General features: G+C 45.4%; 1 protein-coding gene across 3 annotated transcripts in view; it reads right to left on the bottom strand.

Annotated features, from left to right (window-relative positions):
- Positions 1 to 17,941, bottom strand: part of ADAMTSL3 (ADAMTS like 3) — a 188,167-nt gene that overhangs the window by 11,915 nt on the left and 158,311 nt on the right. For all 3 annotated transcript variants that reach the window (XM_088789379.1, XM_088789378.1, XM_088789377.1), the window contains exons 23-25: positions 15,754 to 15,879; positions 4,252 to 4,434; positions 3,780 to 3,896 (exon numbers count right to left, since the gene is read on the bottom strand). In XM_088789379.1, the coding sequence (XP_088645505.1) occupies positions 3,780 to 3,896; positions 4,252 to 4,434; positions 15,754 to 15,879 (426 nt within the window). The remainder of the gene's footprint in view (positions 1 to 3,779; positions 3,897 to 4,251; positions 4,435 to 15,753; positions 15,880 to 17,941) is intronic.

Genomic DNA, 17,941 nt, shown 5'->3' with positions numbered 1-17,941 from the left:
TAAGACCTAGCCGGACCATCAGCGCTAATGCGTCTTTTGGAGCAAAAATTAATGGAAGACTGGGTCTTTTCACAAAGACATCTTCACAGTTCAAGGCAGGACACACATGCGTTTCTTTTTAAAAAAATGTTTTTTCACTGAGGTATAAATACGCATATACAATAAAATGCTCAGGTATCAGGTATGCAGTTCTGTGAGTTTTCACAATTGTATGTACTCATGTGACCAGAGCGAGGTGTGTCACATTCCATCACCCCAAAGAGTTTCCTCCTGCCTCTTTTCAATCCATTCCCCTCCCCTCCCAGGCAACTACTTGTTCGTTCCTCTCAATATACATTAGTTTTACCTGTTCTTAGACTTTACACCTTATATACAGTTGACCCTTAAAAAGCACAGGGGTTAGGAGTGTCCAACCCCCACCACAGTTGAAAATCCATGTATAACTTTTCACTCGCCCAACACTTAACTACTAACAGCCTACTATGGACCAGAATCCTTACCAACCAATAACATCAACCATCAATGAATATCTATTTTGTACGTTATATGTATTATATACTGTATTCTTACAATAAATGAAGCAAAAGAAAAGACAATACTAAGAAAATAAGGTTTGTGTGCAAGCATTTTCAAATTGTCACAAATCTCCAAAGACTTGTCCAGTATATTTCTTGAAAAACATCTGTATAAGTGGGTCACCTGTACACTTCTGTGTTTGGCTTCTTCGCGTCACATTAAGTTTCGGAGATGCAGCCATGTTGCTGTGAACAGTAATAGCTTCTCCTTGTATTGCTGCAGACTATCCATTGAATGACTATGCCACAGGCTGTGTATCCATTCTTCTGTCGAGGGCCATTATGAGGCGAAAGCTGCTATGAATATCCTTAGACAAGTATTTTGGGGGAGATGTTTTCATTTTTCTTGGGTAAATACCTGTGAGTGGAATTGCTGGGTCAAGGGCAGGTGTGTGCCTAACTTTATTAGAAATGCCACACATTTCCCAAAGTGATTGTACCATTTTGCACAGTTATCAGCAATGCAAGAGGGTTTCAGTGGCTTCACATGTTTGCCAAAAATTGGCACTGTTGGTCTTTTTTGTTCTCGCTATCCTAGGAGGTGTGAAATTATATCTCACTGTGGTTGCCATCTGTAAATCTTCTTTAATGAACTCTCCAGCTTTTTGTCCATTGTCTTTTTTGGGGAGAGGAGAGTTCATTGTTAACTTGTAGGAGTTCCTCATATATTCTAGATTCATGCGTAAGTTCTTCATCAGACCTATGTTCTGCCAATCTCTTTCCTGTTCTGTGGCTTCTCTATTCATATTCTTAATGGTGTCTTTGATGAGCAGATTTTTGAAATTTTGACGAGGTCCAACGTGATATAATTTTTGTGCATGTTACAGTCAGTGATTTTTGACACAAATGCATTTGAAAAGATCATGTTCACCCCCACATAAGACTCCTCGGTGGCTGCACGCTTTAGGAATAAACTCTAGTCTTCACTGTGACCCCCAAAGCTCTGAAGGATCTGGTCCTTAACAACTCTCCAGCCTCATCTCTTTTCCTGCTCCCTCCCTGTGCCCCCTCAGATGACCGTTTCTGTTCCTCGAGCACGTGAAGCTCGTTCCCACTTGATGGTCCTTACACTTACTATTCCCTCTGCCATAAATGCTCCTTCCTCATTTCTGCACGACGGCGCTCTCTCATCCTTTAGGTCCGGGATCAGAGAGCAGGTCCTAATTACCTTCACGACAGGGTTTTGCTCAATCACCGTGCATCTCATCACACTATTTTTCTTTATTCCTAGCACTTACCACAGAGAGCTACCTTATTTGTTTGTTTACTTGTTTATTGTTCATCTCTCCTACTGGAAAACCAAGCCCATGAGAGTGGGGATCTCTTCTGTCCTGTTCACCTCTAAGATGGGGCATGTTATATATTCGGTACTCAACCAATATTTATTAAATTCCTAAGATAAACATTCATTGAAATGTTGGCATAATCCACAATGCGCACGTGTGTGTGTGTGTGTGTGTGTGTGTGTGTGTGTGTGTGTAGAAGGTGGCAGAACAATGTAGGTGGTTCTAATAAACCAAATTTGTAAATAGTCCAACAGCTTCACCTTCACCAACAGTTTCAGCCCAATGAATATCCAATTTTTTTATTAACTGATTCAAGGGAGTTTGTTTGGTATTCGTGTTCCAGGCCACTTGGCAGTTCTCTCTGCCTATGCACATCCCAGTTTCTCTGCCTGGAATGTTCTCCAACCTCTTCCCAGAACCCCAGGACCAAGATGAGAACTTGGTTGACCTCCCAGAGAGAGCCAAGGCCCCTTCGTTGGTGCTACCATCGTTCCTTGGTCATCCTTTTATTATGGCCCGTGTCACGCTGCTTCAAAATACCTGTTTACATGGCTGCCTCCCTCTTTACACGGTGACCTTTAGACTCATCTCTGCATCCCCAGCCCTGGCAAGTGTAAGCATTGGACCACTATTGGTTGAAGGATGCTGTAGACTGAATGTTGTGTTTCCTCAAAATTCTTATGTCACATCCTAATGTCCAATACGATGGACTTAGGAGTTGGGGCCTTTGGGAGGTGACTAGGTCAGGAGGATGGGGCCCTTATCAATTGAGATTAGTGCCCTGATAAAAGAGGCCCCAGGGAGCTCTCTCCCCCCTTCCACCATGTGAGGACACAGAGAAAAAACGGCCTCTGTGAACCAGGAAGTGGGCTCTTACCAGACACCGATCTGCCCCTGCTTAGACCTTGGCCTTCCCAGCCTCCAGAACGTGAGAAATGAATGTTTGTTATTTCTAAGCTACCCAGTCTGTGGTGTTTTGTTATAGCAGCCGGAATGGACTAAGACAAAGTTGGGTAAATGGATGATAGTGTATGTAACAATGGTAGTATTATATCTGAACCAGGAGAAGAAATACGTCGTAAAAATACTCCTGGATAGTGACATCGTAAACACCATGAGCTGGATTGCTGGTTGGCGGCTCCATGTCATTTCGCCTTCCAGGCTCTCCCTGCATGTCAGGAACTGCAAGCCTGGGAACGACAGTTCTGGGTCTGAATCTGCAGCGTTGTGTTCTATGGGATATATTCTGCAAACGAGAGGCGCTTGTGCAATATTGAAAAGGTTGAAATGATGCAGCCACTATTGTTCCTGTAGAGTAGGTATCACCCAACAGGAGGTCTAACAGTGGTGTCTCTGTGTCCTCCTGGGATTTATTCATTTTTGAGCTACAAGGAGCTGAGATTATCGGCAGTGGTTTCCTGTGATGCTAGCATTGCTGCTTTGCTTCACGCTACCTCTCTCCCTTTGCCTCCTGAAGAGTTTTGCAAACTTGAAGTACTTAAGATCAGTTTCTCCTGACCAAGTACTGCTACACAACAAAGTTAGCATGCATGGGAAAAAAAAAAACACGTGAAAAATGAAAGAATGAATTCTAGAATTCTTAGCAAATCTGCCCTCTATTAATATTGGCAACAGTTTTAAAGCTGGAAAACCAATACTATCAGAAATAATGATACACATTTGGGATATGAGCTCTGGGGCTTCCTAAGGAATGAATTTGTTTTTTTCCAAAGATGCTTCAATATGGAAGGAACAAATTGAACTACAGAAGATGAGGGACAAAGGGAAAGCTGTTGGCGTGCTTAGGAATAATTTTACTTACTGCAAAGTGCAAAACACAGGGGGGTCTTTTAGCTAAATCCTTTTCTTTGCACGTGCCTCACAAAGAATAAATTCCAAAAAAGTCAAAATCCCAAACCTGATGGCAGGGCTTTTCCTGTCGGGTCACTGCTGTTGGTTCCAGTGTTGGATGCCTGGCGCATATGCTTTTTATGGTCCTTGGGAAATACAGTTTTACTATCTGACCGTCTTTGTTCTGAGAAAAAAAAAAGAACACTTGTTTACCAATTAGAACTTACGTAATTCTTGTTCTAGTTTGGTGTCCTATAAGAAGACAGTAAGTAGGAAATAAGCCCTTTCCAATCGATTGCACTGTCTCTGGGTGCTTGGGTTCACACCTGGGAGCTGCAAGTGTGTGGGAAGCTATAGGGTTTAGCAAGTTATGCACTGTGCTAATCTGTGGCATCTCTGCACGTTCCAGGGTGTATAGCCCAACTAGAAAGATGGAAAAGATGCATTCCCCAGAATTCCAAATAGGACTGCAGGAAGCAGCTGGGTCCCACAGAGCTCACAGGAAGCCCTTGAACAGACAGCCAGAACGGGACACTTACCCAGCAAGTGCAGTGTGGACGTGGCCGTTGCCTTTCCAAGAGCATTGGTGGCTGTGCAGACATAGGTTCCTTCATTTGCAAGGGAAACGTTCTGCAACAACAGGGATCCATTGAAAAGCAAGGAAATATTGTCACTCAGAGGTCCTCCTCTCTTCACCCAAGTTACCGTAGGCTGAGGGACACCTTTGGAATGAAAACAAATACGACAAAGGCAGATTCCTTTAAGAACAGGGCCACAGAACCGTATGACAAATACCATCCAGCATGTTGACCATAGTCAGCAAATGGGTTTCATCACATAGAGTAGGAAAAGTGGGTATGTCTGCTTGGATAGCTTTCCTATGGCTGTGCTCGGTTGTCATAAAGAAGTCTGGGGGAAAAGTACCTAATACGGGTCTGTAAGTTGTTTGCTGTGCATATGCAATAAAATGTTTCTCCTTCAGGATGAATATAAAACCTTCAGGGAAACAGTTTTTGTTCATTAATGGTTTTGTGAAAGAGGTAATTTCAGGGAACAAAAAGAAGTGCTGAGTTCCAAGCCTGGGTTGATGTCGTGAGGTGCGGAGAATGTGACCAACATCTCCAGACACAGAGGGGAAACGACGAATTGAAAGACTTTCTTCCCCCCAATCTTGAGATGTCTTAGCATTTTGCAGGGCTATGGAATGGGAAACTGGGGAATCTCATCTGGTTCTTAAGAGCTGGGGTATCTCAGGGCAGTAACTGGTTTTGAGGGTGTCCTCTCCTCCTGCAGAACTCTGGCTAGAGAATGTGGCAGACAGGGCAAGGCTTTTGGACATAAAAGAGATGTCACACCATACGCATGCCATTTGTGATACATGTCACGGCAGGCAACATGCATGCTCCATGAACACGGTGGCACTCTGCTTCTCCCCGGGCTTCATCCTACAGTCAAGGAAGCCAGTCAAGTCAAACCCAGCCCGGGACCTACGTACCCAGAGAAGTGCTAATTGCAGGTGCATACATTCTTCTAGTTGTTTCTTCTACAAATATATACACACACAGAGATTCCACTTTCCTAAGGTCACCAGCTAATCAAAACTGGAGCCGAGATTCACACACACCCATGCAGTTTATTCCAGAAATGATAGATCGCAATCTCATGTAAGTGGTAGGTCTTGCATATTTCTTCATAAATGTAGACCTAGGCATTTTACCGGTTTTACTGCCATAGTAAGCAGGTTCCTTAAAAATACATTTTATATAAAAATACATGTTATAGTTGTTTATTGCTGACAAGTAGAAAAACTATGACTACCCATTCACCTTACCGAACTTTATTATTTTCAATAATTTTCAATTAATATTGTTTTTTAAGGTAAACAATCATAACTGCACATAATGGCAATTTGATCTCTTCTTTTCCAATATTTAAACCTATGATTTCTGTGAACTATTGCATTGTATGAACTAATGTCTCTAGAAGAATGCTGGATAATAACAGTTATGGCAGGCATGACTGTCTTGTTTCCAACTGTAAAGGGAATATTACTCATGTATAACACCCTAAAGAATGATGTTTATTTTGGTTTCTGCAACTTGTTATCAAATCAAAGAAATTTCCTATTTCTAGCTTAGCTTACATGGAAATTTCTAAGTCTTCCAATTAATATTAGTTTAATTTGCTTATTTTAAAATTAAAATATTTAAAGCTATTAATTTTCTTTGGAGTGTAGCTTTGACTGCATGTCCTATATTTTGAAATGCAATACAACTATTGCTATTATTCATTAATTCAAAACAAGTTTATGAAGTGCCCGCTATATGTGAGACTCTATGCTGGTGCTAAGGATGTGATGGTGAACCAAGTTCCTTAAGAAACTTCACTTTAGAAGGGGGCTTTGGAGAGAAACAGGTAATGGCAGGCTTCTGATAAAGGCAGACACCGGCACATGGAAGCTGTACTGAATGCAGACTGGACGAAGGGGAAGAGTCCCACAGGAAGGAACGTCAAGCTAAGGGGGGTGGGAGATGGTTTTCGGTGGAAGGAACAGTATGCAGACAGGCTTACACACAAAGGAAAATACAGTGCATTTGGAAAACCATAAACTGTTGATTACGACTGGAGTTTAAAGCACACAGAGGAGTAGTGAGATGAAACTAACAAGATAAGCAGATACCCCTAAAATGAAAATTGACTGTCTGTAGTATGGAGTTTGGCTGAATCTACTCCACGGGAAATAGAAAACAATTATGTTAAGCAGTGGTGAAAATATCAGATTGGTACTTTAGAAATATCAGTCTGTGGTGCAGCCGCTATGGGAGGCAGTGTGGCGGTTCCTCAAAAAATTATGAATAGAATTACCGTATGACCCAGCAATCCCTCTCCTGGGTATCTACGCAAAAAATGTGAAAACATTTATCCATAAAGACACATGTGCTCCAATGTTCATTGCAGCTTTGTTTATGGAGGCCAAGACATGGAAACAACCAAAATGTCCTTCGATAGATGAATGGATAAAGAAGTTGTGGTATATATACACAATGGAATACTATTCGGCGGTAAGAAAAGATGATATAGGAACATTTGTGACAACATGGATGGATCTTGAGAGTATAATGCTGAGCGAAATAAGTCAGACAGAAAAATTAGAGAACCATACGATTTCACTGATATGTGGTATATAAACCAAAAACAACAAAAAAACAAGACAAACAAATGAGAAACAAAAACTCATAGACACAGACAATAGTTTAGTGGTTACCAGAGGGTAAGGGGGTGGGGGGTGGGAGATGAGGGTAAAGGGGGAGCAAATATATGGTGATGGAAGGAGAACTGACTCTGGGTGGTGAACACACAATGGGATTTATAGATGATGTAATACAGAATTGTACACCTGAAATCTATGTAATTTTACTAACAATTGTCACCCCAATAAACTTTAATTAAAAAAAAAAAGAACTATCAGTGTGGGTGTGGTATAAAATGGGGAAGAGGGAGGCAAGGCTCAGGAGGACCAGTCTGGTGGTCACTGAAGCAACTGAGCTGAGAGACAAAGGCAGGAGCAGTGGGTCGAGAGGGAAATAGGTCAACTTAGGAAACATTAAAGAGGAAAAACCAATAGGACTTAGTGATTGGTTATATACGGGGCCGTGAAGGAGGTCTGAAACGCAGAGCTGGGCTGGTGAGGATGGGGCGTGGACGCTGCACCCAGGAAGCCTGAAGTTCATCTCAGCAGAGCTTACTGCTAGGCAGAAATTTTTTTAAAAAAGAAAAACTCCCCAGCACGATTTTTGGAGTCCACTTTGGTCACTAGTTATCCTGATGCCCCGTTACTTCCTAGCTGCCTTAAGTCCCTCACGCCTCTGCTGACAGCAGTTGGTGGCAGGGACTTCAGTGCCATTCAGACTGTCCCCTACCAACAACTGCCTGCACCTTTAAGTGATCAAGGGCTCATCCATCCAGTGAATGTACTGTAAGTGCCTACTGTGTGCAAGCACCTGCTAGGAGCTGGGTCATAGCTTTGCTGCAGGGCTGAGCAGCTTCTCCTGCCTTGAGGCTTTCAGGAGAGTAAGGAGGGTACGTGTCCTCTCAGGGATCCGCTGCTTCCTCCAGCAACGAACCAGACACACTTGAAGGGCCTGTGACAGAGCACGAGGCCTCAGGAAAAAATCAGCCAGCAGCTTCTTCAGGGCGGAGACGCACAGAACAGCGCCTTTCACACAGCGGGCTTGTGGGAGTAAATAGAAGAGAACAAACCACAGGTCAGAGCAATTGTCCTCCTCTATGAAACTCCAGCTGTCTTCTACAGAGGGAGCACGATCTTCCTTCTGAACATCCTGGAAGGTTTAGATGCATGCGTTGATTTGCAGTCTAGAGCTGCATAGCAAGGAGAGAAGAATGTGGGGCTCCTATGGCAATCCAAGGAGTTAGGGGTGAGGAGAGGAAGGATGAAGGCAAGGAGGGCAGGGGGCAGAAGAGCTGGGTGATGGAAGCCTTTGTTAAGATCCCTGAACCTGTGGTGTTGCTTAAAAAATGTGCCAAACGCTATGAAGTAGCAAGCAGTCAAGGAACTGACTTTTGCAGCCTGGTTGATGGAGAGAAAAAGAGAGACTACACCAGTTTAGTGCAGAAGGGAGCCAGAGGCAAAGGGCCCAGGCCAGGGTAAGCCCTCGAGAGCTGGCACAAGTAGGTTCTGGAAGGTTCTGCAAAATTCCCAAACCCTGGAACTCATCCTTAAACCTGCACCTGAGAATGGTAGGCAAGGCGATGCTACCGAATTTACACCAACAGTAACAGTCTACCTGTACGAACAATGCCAGAAAAACAACACAAAACTCAGCAAGTTTTCAAATGTAAAGGGAGAAGCAGGGGTCTCCGGTTCTGAGGAAAGAAGCTGACCCTGCAACTCAGCACCCAGACGCATCGCTCCACGGGGCACATTTTCAAAGCACTGAAGGGGCCAGAAGGAAGTCAGAGGTGATCCTTCAGACCACTGCTCTTCACAGTCTTTCAAAACTACCAATGTTTGCTCTGCGGAAACAGCCATAAAATGTCAGAAATAGTTTAAACTTATTTATCTAACCTCAAAGACAGGCTCTTTCCCCCAAGACGTACAGCTCTGAAATATTCAACGCTCTGTTTCCACAATGCTGAAATTGTTTTTGGAAGGCAAGTGTTGTGGAAAAAAGTTCAGATCTGGAGGGGCTGCGGAACATGTGTTGCAAACAAGTCTGCACCTCTGGGGTGTCTTTAAAATAGTCACTGTTTAAAAACAAATTTCCTTCATCCTTGAAAGGCCCATGACATATTCCACACTATAAAATCCTTGGCCTGGTCAGACAGCTGTAAATGCTAGATTTTTATATCAGCGTGTCACATATATTATTCTTGTTTGGTTTTGTTCATTTGTTTGTTTCCTGCAACGACACAATACTCATACAATATAGTCTGTATTTTTTTCACATCAAACAACGGAAAGTGTAAGCTACCCTCAGTTACCCCCAGGGCCTATGAAGAAACACACTTCCATTTGAAAAGCTATAAGGCACACTGAACACAGAGTAGGCAAACCACAAAGGGAATTGTCGCTAATAAATGAAGCAAATGAGTAAGAATCCAGTTTCGGTGTCAGAGAAAATATCTCAAAGCTACTGGTACAAAGACTACTCTTCTCAACTGCAGGGTCCATCTTCATAACATGCTAAATTTTATAAGGAATTGGACTCTTGGCAATACGAAGCCAACGCTTTGCAGATATGAAGGACCACCTATCAATTTATCCTATCAATAAAGCCATATGCAGAACTCCCTCCAAATATAAGTCTATGGCTCTTACCAGTCACAGAATTCTCTCGAATAGCTGTTGACGTTCTTTCTCTTCTCTGGTAAAATGATTAACAGCTTGGCCTAATTGGATCCCCAAGCGATGTGATCTGAGGACTTAGAAGGAATCTGGGTCACAGCCTCCTTTCCCAATTCCATAGCCAAGAGCCTTTCCCCGAAGGCTTTTAAAATGTGTTTCCTCTGACACGGAGGAAGTCCTTCCTCTTGTTGACACAGGCCTCTTCCTGGTGTGGTCACCCTTGACCTGTCAGGGACCCTGGGCTTCTGCTGGGCTTGGGACTCCAGCAGCCATATCTCACGAGCCGCACAGTTCACTGCTGGGTTGTCCGCTGAGGTCTCATGTATAAGCTCGAAAGGGCCCATGAGGGTCATTCAGCATTTTATCTCCAAACCCAAAACTCCCAGTGGTTCCCTGCAGAATAAGACGCGAAGCCAAAGCTGGTGCAAATCAGAGGCACACACGGGAGCTCTACACATGGTATGAACCGCTGACTGCAGGACAGAGAATTCCTGAACAGCAGCCCAAACTGGGACCACCGTGGCCATTCCAGGGGCCCTTTCTGATAACCAAGGGGTTTTGGTCACCTAGCAACATAACCCTGGGACGTGGGCGAACAAACAATGATGTTGTGCTCCTTAAAACCCACATTTAAATATCGCCCCATGGTCTTCCTGTGGGTTCTGCTGCTGTCACCCCAAACCCCAGAGAACGGCATGTGGGCTGCTGTCCGCGGAGCTCCGTGGTGACGTGTCAGGGCTGGGCTGACTCCCCACAGCTCCCTGCCCTCCTCCCTCAAGTCACTGACTCTTCTCTTTCTGTCTGAGCGGACCCCACTTGCTCTGTGAAGACGTTCGTTCTCCTTAGGAATGGTGGGGAGGCAGATCCAGTGTTCCCAGCTCCATAGCTCCTCCTCTTCTTGGAGGAGAGCGCAGAACCCTTTTCATGTCAAGGGCACCGGTGCAAACCATGAATAGCTCATCCTCCAGCCCCTTCGTGCATAGCACGAAGATTTTTCTACGTGCTGTTCCCCCCACTGGTATTTCATATTCTCATTTACCGCTTGGGAGACTTCCACTCATAGGCCTCTCGTCCACGACTCTGTCTGACCCTGAAGCAGACGCCTCCTCTGCGGACCTTAGAACACCGACGTGTCAGCTGATTCCACCTTGACAACGAGCCCAGAGCCAGGGCCCAGGCCCTGCCGTTTAGCCCCCGCCTCTAGCTTATTCCTCGTCACCCACTGTGTCCCGAGGAAGAGTCTCTCATTTTGAGACCACAACTGAGATGAGTCCCAGGTGACTCTAGCTTCAGGTACTGGCGAGAGCAGTGGTTCTTGGCTGTACATTAGAATCGTCTTGGAAGCTTTAAAACACCCCGGTTTCTAGGCCACACTAAAGACGGATGAAAGCAGATGCTCTCAGAGTGGGGTGTGAGCGGGGCGGGGGGAAGTGAGCTCAAGGCCTGACCCACCGACACCGTCCATGACATAGTATACGGGTCAGTCATGAAGATGTGGGTGCTGCATTGTCAAACACATAACTACGGGGGATACATGAATGAGCAGACAGGAGAAAAGGGCGGAGCCCCCGGGAGTCAGGCCGACGCTGGCCTCACACTGGCTGGCAGCCTGCAGGTGACAAGAGGCCAGCGTCTGAGTGTGTCCCACCTCGGTCCTAGATCTCGCACCACAGGTCAGGTCTCCAGCTGAGGTTGGGTGCCAGCTCTTGCCTGTACCCGCGCCTCTGACACCATGTCCCCAAGCTGGGACACTTCCTAAGTCCTGCCTCAGAGCTCTGACACTCTCTCTGGTCCGACCTCCTGCTTCCCATTCTGCTGTCTCAAGCCCAGAGTCTCCTTCCTTCTCTGTCCAGTTCCAGTGCAGTCACACAGATTTGGGGTTAAATCTTAGCTCACACTCGTTAGGCACACAGACCCAGGCAGGTATGTGAACTCATCCTCTCCTCTGCAAAACAAAGATGATAACAATACCCTCCTCACGGGCTGTTCAAACGGACACACGTTAGGTACCCACGTTAGCATTCTTATTGATGATGAGTTTCGATGGTTTTTCCATAGGCGCCTTACACACCTGAGCGCTTTGCGATGTAGTTTCTTTCCCGTGTTTAACTCAACCTCTATGTGCCAACACCCCAGCCCCAGCCTGGGGACAACTATGTCCCAGGTCCTCAATGAATGACACATCCAATGCTAAATGCCAGATGAGCCTGCTCCCTCTTGGGTCCATCAGAGGCATGGAATCTTAATGTTTTGAATGGCTGTCCCAACAATCCAATCAATGACCGCTGATGTCATTTTACTGAGTTCAATGTATAACTTTCCGCAGTTTCTCTTCCCTCTCACTTTTCAATCCATACTGCAGGCAGAATGCACTTTCTAAAACACAGACTGGCTCATCCCACTACTCTGCTTAAAACTTTTCTTGTCTCCCGACTGCCAATAACATGATGTCCAGGGTTTTAGTATGACATTCAAAGCCCTTCGCAATCTGGTCCCAACTTATACTTTCAAACCCACCTCTTCTCAGTCTCCCTCACACCCCGGTTTAACTCACACGGATCTGCCTGTGGTATTTGCAAATGAGCCAGGAGCTCTCGTGTTTCCCTGCTTTTGCACATGTGCTGTTTCTTTTGCTTCCAATGGCCTTCCTTTTTGTTCCAAGTGGCCTGATTGTAATGTCATCTATTCTGTAAACCACCTTCAATCCTTCAGAAGCCTTAACTATTCTCTCTTCCGTGTGGCTGATGCACTTTGTAAACACTTACATTTTGGCATTTGTTATATCATAGGTTCCTTGTTTATATAGCTGCAAAACCCAGATTTTATTCATCTCTGGACACTGAAAAACTAGACTGGGCTTAGTGAATGCTTGCTGAATGGATGGGATTTCCAACCACCTATGATTGATGGTCTGACTGAATGCAGGGCTCAGAGAGGAAGTTGCTGGGAAAATTTCTGTACTGAAGTAAAAAGAAAAAAAGAAAAAAGTGGGGGGGTGGATAACCTTTCTGAGCTCCAAGAGAGGTTTTAAATAAGCTTAAACATAATTTTACCCATTTCAAAGACTGTATATGGTTTAAAAAAGAGAGAAACGTAATAGAAAAGAGGGGGTACATTAAAAAAAACCCCACATATTAAGAAAAAAAAATGAGCTTTCATTTAGACTACAGTCAAAAAGCACCACACGTTGAGTTCATAAAACAGGAGTAAGCATATTATTCTCAGGTTTTCTTTTTAAGCATTCTGAAAATTATATGCAAACCCTTGTGGAGAGAGGGCTCTTTCGGGGGGTGGAGTGGTCAAGGGGATCTGTGACGAAGACGTTAAATCACTACCATTACGTTCCACACTATATAATATAAACCAATACTCGATAGGGGAAAATAATTGTCAGACAGATGAGGCTACGTTTAGGAATTTAACCACATAATCTTGCTGCACCACAAAAATTTTCTCCCAATCCTCCCCTGTAAGGAAAATGATTAAACCCAGTGAAGAAAGCTAATAATTCAGTTAGACACAACAAGAACACTTCAGGGCACAGAAGGAGACCGGCTGCCCCTCCGATGAGCTTCAGGAACAAGAAAACCAAGCAACACAGAATACACACACAACAGAGAATTACAGAACAATGTGTTTACATTAGCACGAGAAAAAAGAAATGCTGCTACTGATAGTTACTGGTTCTTTTCCTCTGATGAGCTTTCCTTTGTCACCAGAAGGTGGCAGAGAGAGTGCAGTTAACACTTATTTCCCCCTCTCATTTTTAAAAGAACTTTTTTTTTTTAAAAGAACAATGCAACTTAGAACTTTTAACCTGTAGACATACAGATTTCCAGGTTCTATGACTGAATACCACTGTTAGAAGCATCAACTCCGAGTGACTTGAGAGGATCACGATGGAGGTCTGCACCACACGGGTTAAATAAAGCATATTTGACTGTAACAAAGGACTGAATCTGTCCAAAAGGGATAGAACAGATGAGCTTATTATAATTAGCGGAAAATGTCTGAAGGGCAACTGGAAAGTAAAAGAAAAGTTTATGTGTGCCCCTGATTTACCACCAGCATCTCCATGTGCAATATCAAAATGTAATCTCATAAAGCGACCTTCACACTTGTGAACGTGACAATGCCCTCATCCATAAAATGAAAAGTCCCTTCCTTCCCTAACATGGTGTATTTCCTACATTAGAGATGTCCGTAGGAAGCACATTTGCCTCACCTGTGGTCACATATAAGCTAGTGACAGAACTGTCTGTGAAATACAAGTGTTCTGACCTTTCATCAACTTCCCCACCTGTCTTTACAAAGATGAATCTCCACAGAAAAGCTAAGTTAGCGGTGGCTTCTGCCCAAAAGAAAACACAGTTAGTTCACTACAGGTTTATTGAAAATGGCACAGTGCTCAAAACGAGGCGGGTTTATTTTGAAAAGGAAAGGACTCTTGATGTGTTCCTAGGGTCTGGTCCATAGAGGATGCCTGCCAGGTAAAGAAAGACCAATGGGACCATTGCTAATGAGAGCAGAACGTTGGGGGAGAAAGGAGGGAAGGGAGCCCCAATGCCTGAGCTCCATCAAAGCCCCAGGGTGCCATGGGGCTCAGGGCCGAGGAGCTGCAGGAGTCAGGGAGAGGACGGAGGTGGCCCACATGCTGGGCCTGACCCAGAGAATAAACCCGGAAAAGTTAAATGGTCGGTGCTGTAGCCTCCACGCACAAGCAAATTAATACACCACTGCCCGTCCAACGGTTCATCCCCCCAAAAGCCGTATTTTAAACTATTGTGGAAGGAAGAAATCGAGAAATAATGTTAAAAGTTGAGGTTTCTCTTAATAGAAGTCAGAGCTGTTTTGCAGAATGCTCTGCAGGTGTAGGGCTGCAGAAACTCTAGACATTTGTGGCTTGGCAAATGCAAAGTTCCCTTCTGCTTCCCTCCTTGCTGCAGCCAGAGAATGGCGGCCCGTTTGGTAATGGGAGGTGCCTTGTGCCAGAAAACTCACATAGTTGTGGGTGGAGTCAGTTGGGAGGCTGCAGGGATTTTTTTTTTTCCAAAAATCTGTGTAGGCCAAACACCGCAGGGACTTCCAAGGGGTGAAAAATAATACCTTGGGGGTTAGCAAATTTCCACTGTTTGTGGAGCCAAAGGTGCAGTTGTGGAAACATGGCAAGCAAGTGGCCACTGGGGGCGGAGGGGACAGCCTGCCAGCCGGACGCATGTGTCCCAGGAGCCTTTCATTACATGCACCTTCACCTGTGACCGCGACCAGCAGCAAAGGCTCCTCCAGTTACTCTGGGCTCTCTGGGTCACGGCCCAGGCAAGACTCCTGTTCACTGGCTGTAACCACGGGTTCCCCAGCAGAAGGTAGAGACCAGGGAACTACAGTCGTGCAGAGACTTCAATCAAAGCACCGTAAATCACGGGCGAAGAGCAGACCTGCATTTTGAGGGCACACAGTGTCTCTGAGAAACAGATCAAAGCCATCCACACAGGCCCCCACACCATGGACATGTGTGCAGCATGTAACACAGATCTCAGGGCGTCTCAGGGCGGGGAATGCATGGGCCCAGGGTAGGGCTTAACGAGGCAGAATGGCCGACAGTAAGGCAAGGTCAGACTGAAAGCGTTATTTCTATTAAAGAAAAATAAGTCTGTCAGAAAGGAGGTTTGTCTGCTGTTGTGAACAAAGCAGAAAGAGCCACTGAGGCAGAGAGTGGTTCTGCTCAGCCAAGGACGGTCCAGGACAGAGCAGCCAGGCCGAGGGGCCCTGACATCCCCACTCCCTGGCCTGACTTTGTCTAGCGCTGGCATGTGCAGCTGGAGGACACATCTCACCATTTTCAACAAGTCCCCTCAACTGCTCAGACTCCATCCTCACCAGGCAACCACCTGACTAGAAGGCTCATCTGAAGTGGCTGTAGCCACAGGGCCCCCATTAGAAGTGGGGAGCCAGGGAGCTAGAGCGCCCCAGAGTGTCCTGGTCTGGCCAGAATGCCATGGCCTCCCTGGAAAAGAATCCAGTGGCATTCCGCTTTCCACACTGGTCTCCTGAGCTGGTGTGCGCGCACCCGGGACACAGCGCCACTGCCAGGTGTGCTGGAAAATCACACTGCTAGTCCCGCAGGCTGAGGTGTGGGTGTCCCCTGGCACCACGGGCGGGAGGTGGCCACACTGACCTGCTACAGGACACTGGATGGTCACGTTTGCTCTCACGGCTGCCTCCACAGTGCCTCCAACCATGACAGACAGGTGCTGCTCTGGTCCGGTGATGTTTCTTTCCACGGACAAGATGACGGGCGCCTCTTAATTCAAAGGGACAGGAAAGGATGTTAGGTGCAGGCTTTGGCTCTCGGGAAACCGTGCTGCATGTGGTCACAGAGGCCTGGCCTTCTGTGCCCTCATGGGAGGGATATGCACGGCCTGGGGGTGTGCAGCGGACAGACGGACGCACGGATAGATGGATGGATGGCTAGATGGATGGATGGATGGATGGATGGATGGATGGATGGATGGATGGATGGATGGTGGATGGATGGAGAGCGCCAAAGAGATATCCACAAAGGTGCATTGCAACAACCATGTATAGACTCTGAGGATATTTGGGTTTCATAAGCAAAATGGAGGACAAATCCCTCTTTGATCATTTGAAATGGACAGAATTCAGAAGTTTCTAAGAAGTAAGAAGGTGTGGAGGGGCAGGGACAGGTCTCTGTAGTGCAGCCTCAGGTGAGTTAAAACAGGGCAAACACGGAAGCATGTGGGGGTCAGGAAAGGTGACACCCCAGAGAGGACGTGGATAGTGTTCCTTTATATGGTGACTGCGATGGCTGGTGTCCCCATGCCGCCAATAGCATGTGAGCGCCCAGAGCGGGAGGCCACATTTCCTTACCCTGTTATCACCCACGCCTAGAGCAAGAACAAATATGACATTTCGCTGTTTGGTTACCGCATGTTCTGGGGAAGACACATCAGGAACGGCCATGTTTGGGAGACCAAATATTGGGTCTGGAGGTTCTGGGGCGGTGAAAAGCTACCCTGAGACGTAAAAAGATAGGAACCCTTGGGCCGGGAGAGGGCTGTAGCTGTTATGGTACGTCCCCTGGCCCCATGTGGACCTTGCACCAGCTCTCCAGGGAATCTGAGTTGTTCTGGGATGGACCGAAGGGGAGACTCACAAGCTGCAGGAGGCATTTCTATTCCTCCCAGGGATTCCAGAGCCTGGGAACTGATGTTTTCTGGAAAGGATGTGATGCTCATAGGCAAGAACAACCTGGAAGGATTGAGTCCTAAAGGCCTCACCTCAGGAATGCAGCCCAGGGAAGGGACTTAGAGTCAGGCCACAGAGATTCAACTGGTCCAACCTCCTCCGTTTCTAGATGTGAGGTGCCTGATCCAAAGGTGAAGGCTTGTCAAACGCTGGATTCTAACCTCTGATCTCGGCCCTCTGCTCATCCCAGCCCATTGGAGCCACACTCACACCAGAGACCACAGGGCAGGGAGGAGGAGGGTATCTCATTTGATTTTTAATCCCAGGACATGAGCTTGTCACAACGAAACACCCACTTACAACTTTACCACCTAAAAATGTCCCTTCATAGTAAAAGCCCATTTAATATTAAAATGGCATCGCTACCTCCTGGCAAGACACCCACTAATTTACAGTTACTACTTCCTGGAAGTGTTTCTAAGGCTTGGTAGGCGTGCCACAGGGAGGTATATAGCTACTGTGGAATGACAATTATTCTCTTTCCTTGGCTGATGGCATTTTAAACATGAAAAGTCCATACTATCAACACTGCCAATTAAAATTTGTCACATTAATTACCAATTCTTAGAAAGCGAACTCTCAAATAGTCGTTTTCAAAGTGTGGCTGTCAGACCAACAGCATCGGTGTCACCTGGGGACATGTAAAGAACGCAAAATCAGGGACTCCATCCCAAACCTACTGGATCAGAACCTCTGGGAAGGGAGTCTAGAAATCTGTGTTTTAACAAACCCCCCAGGTAACTCTGCTGCTACCCTGTTTCTCTGAAAATAAGACCTAGCTGGACAGTCAGCTCTAATGCATCTTTTGGAGCAAAAATTAATATGAGACCCAGTCTTGTGTTATATTATATTATATTATATTATATTATATTATATTATATTATATCATATCATATCATATCATATCATACTATAAAGACCCAGTATTGTATTATGTTATATTGTATTATATTATATTGTATTATATTATAAAGACCCAGTCTTCATATTACATTATATTATATTATATTATATTATATTATATTATATTATATTATATTATATTATATGACCCGGTCGTATAGTAAAATAAGACCAGGTCTTATATTAATATTTGC

This window comes from Rhinolophus sinicus, chromosome 13, assembly GCF_057876585.1.
Source record: "Rhinolophus sinicus isolate RSI-liver-muscle chromosome 13, RSI-T2T, whole genome shotgun sequence".
NCBI classification, from domain to species: domain Eukaryota; kingdom Metazoa; phylum Chordata; class Mammalia; order Chiroptera; family Rhinolophidae; genus Rhinolophus; species Rhinolophus sinicus.
The sequence above is the reverse complement of the archived record's forward strand: the minus strand, read 5'-3'. Positions and strand labels throughout refer to the sequence as shown.